The 2,701-nt window shown below is 65.7% G+C and overlaps 1 protein-coding gene across 1 annotated transcript; it reads left to right on the forward strand.

Annotated features, from left to right (window-relative positions):
* The first annotated feature begins 79 nt into the window (after positions 1 to 79).
* LOC112967498 (protocadherin beta-4-like) lies at positions 80 to 2,521 on the forward strand. The gene has a single exon (XM_026068692.1). It carries the CDS (start codon positions 80 to 82, stop codon positions 2,519 to 2,521), a length of 2,442 nt encoding a protein of 813 aa, XP_025924477.1.
* The last annotated feature ends 180 nt before the right edge of the window (positions 2,522 to 2,701 follow it).

Below are 2,701 nucleotides of genomic sequence, written 5' to 3' on the forward strand. Positions count from 1 at the left end.
TGCCGCGTTTCCGTGCGGGCATTTCCGCGGAGGACCGGGCAGGCGAGGCGGCAGACGGAGGGTGTCCGCCGGGCCCGACATGGCGTCTGCAAGGCAAGTGCTTTGTCTCTGTGTTTTGCTCTCCGTGCCGCACGTTCGCTCCGAGCCCATTCGCTACTCCGTCGCCGAGGAGRGGGAGAGMGGCTCCCTGGTGGCTCATGTCGCGAAGGACGTGGGGCTGGACGTGGCGCAGCTCCGGGCTCGCGACGCCCGGCTTCTTTCGGACGGCAGCCGGCAGTATTTTCGGTTAGACCGCAGCACCGGCCGCCTGGCAGTTAGGGAGAGGATCGATCGGGAGGAGATCTGCGGCCAGTCCGTCACGTGCACGGTCGCCTTTGAGTTGCTGCTGGGCAACCCTCTGCAGTTCTTTCGGATCGAGGTGGCCGTAGAGGATATCAATGACCACTCGCCAGTTTTCCCGGAGGAACAAGTGACTTTTAAGATYSYGGAAAYGAGCGAGCCGGGGTCCCGTTTCCCTCTGGAGGRGGCTCGGGACCTAGATGTTGGCAGCAACAGCCTGCAGGCTTACAGCATCACTCCCGAGAACGAGTATTTCAGCGTCTCTTTTCGGAGTCAGAGTAGAGGCGGCAAATCCGTCGAATTAGTCTTGGAAAAGCCGCTGGACAGAGAGGAGCAACCGGAGGTTGCTTTCAATCTCATTGCCACGGACGGAGGCTCTCCGCCCCGGAGCGGGACGGCCCAGATCCGCATCGTTGTCCTGGACATAAATGACAACGCTCCTGTCTTCACGCAGGARSKGTACRRWGGACAGGTTTTGGAAAACGCCGCGGAGGACTCGGTGGTTCTGCGAGTGGTCGCAACCGATGCGGATGTGGGAGCTAACGGGGAGATACGCTACTCGTTCGGTCAAGCGGTGGGGCACAGCCACTCGGCGTTCAAGATCGACCCGGTGAGTGGTGAAATTCGTGTCACCCAGCGCCTGGACTTCGAAGCGGCGGAGAAACACGAGCTGAGCGTGCGCGCCAGCGACGGCGGGGGTCTCTCCGCGCTGTGCAAGGTGGTGGTGGAGGTGGTGGACGTGAACGACAACGCGCCGGAGCTGGTGGTGAGTTCCTTCAGCAGCCCCCTGGCCGAGAGCGCCTTGCCCGGGACGGTGGTCGGCCTCTTTGTCGTTAAGGACCGGGACGCCGGGGACAACGGGAAGGTCGTCTGTTCGCTCGAGGWCCAGCCCTCTTTCTCGCTGAGGCCTGCCTATAAGAACTACTACGAGCTGGTGACAGCGAGCGCCCTGGACCGGGAGGAGAGGGCGCAGTACGTCCTCGCCGTCACGGCGGCCGACGCGGGGTCCCCGCCTCTCACGACCACGCAGACCTTCACGGTGGACATCTCCGACGTCAATGACAACGCGCCCGTGTTCAACCAGACGTCGTACACCATGTACGTGCGTGAGAACAACGAGCCGGCCGCGCTCGTGGGGGCCGTGCGCGCCGCGGACGAGGACGTGGGGCCCAACTCGAAGGTGAGCTATTCCCTGGCGCCGGCGCGCCCCGCCGAGCGGGCGCCGCGCTCCTACGTCTCCGTGAACTCCGAGAACGGGAAGGTGTTTGTGCTGCGGCCGCTGGACTACGAGCAGGTGAGGCAGCTGGAGGTCGTGGTGAGCGCCGCCGACTCGGGCTCGCCGCCCCTCAGCGCCAACGTCACGGTGCGCATCGTCGTGGTGGACGAAAACGACAACGCGCCCGTGGTGCTGCACCCCGCGCAGGACAGCTCGCCGCCGTCCAGCGAGCTGGTGCCCACGTCGGCCGAGGCGGGCTACCTCGTCACCAAAGTGGTGGCCGTCGACGCGGACTCGGGGCAGAATTCGTGGCTTTCCTACCACCTGCTCAAGGCGACGGAGCCCGGGCTGTTCGCCGTGGGGGCCCAAACCGGGGAGGTGCGGCTGAGGAGGCCGGTGAGCGAGAGAGACGCCGTGAAGCAGAAGCTGGTGGTCCTGGTGCGGGACAACGGGCGGCCGCCGCTGTCCGCCACCGCGGTGCTGGGCGCGCTCCTGCTCGACGGCTTCTCGGACGCGCACATGCCGCGCAGCGGCCTGGCCCCGGAGGACGAGGGCGGCTCCCTGACGCTTTATTTAATCGTTTCCCTGGCCCTCGTCTCGCTCCTCTTCCTCGCTTCGGCCGCAGCCTTCGTCGCTTGCAAGGTGTGCAAGAGAAAGGCGCTGAAAGAGGGCACCGTGCTTTACGGCCCCGGCGACTTCCAGAGCGGCGTGGCCCACGCAGCCGGCACGGGCACTCTGCCGCACGCCTACTGCTACGAGGTGAGCCTCAMGACGGGCTCGGGCAGCAGCGAGTTCAAGTTCCTGAAGCCGGTCCTCGCCAGCCTGCCGCCGCAGCGCTGCGGCACGGGCSGGGGCGCTGCCGGGGAAGAGGATTTCCCCAGCGGCCTCCCCCYCGCGGAGCAACCGCGACCGCAGAGCCACGGGACGCTGCCTGCGGCACCGTTCGGCAAGCTTGCCTTTGACTAGTGCTACGTGAGCAYAGTCAGCGGCTTGACGCTTCCCTCCTAAGACGGCGTGGAACAGGGTGTTCAGCACTTGGCAGACCCTGAGTGGGGAGGGACCCGGGCTAAGAGACGCGGCAATGTTCCTCCCAGAGGAAGCTTAGAGGCGCAATTAGCGTCACCAATTTCCCTCGTATCCCGAGCC

The sequence above is a fragment of the Apteryx rowi genome, unplaced genomic scaffold (assembly GCF_003343035.1).
Source record: "Apteryx rowi isolate R43461 unplaced genomic scaffold, aptRow1 scaffold_2783, whole genome shotgun sequence".
In the NCBI taxonomy this organism is placed as follows: Eukaryota; Metazoa; Chordata; class Aves; order Apterygiformes; family Apterygidae; genus Apteryx; species Apteryx rowi.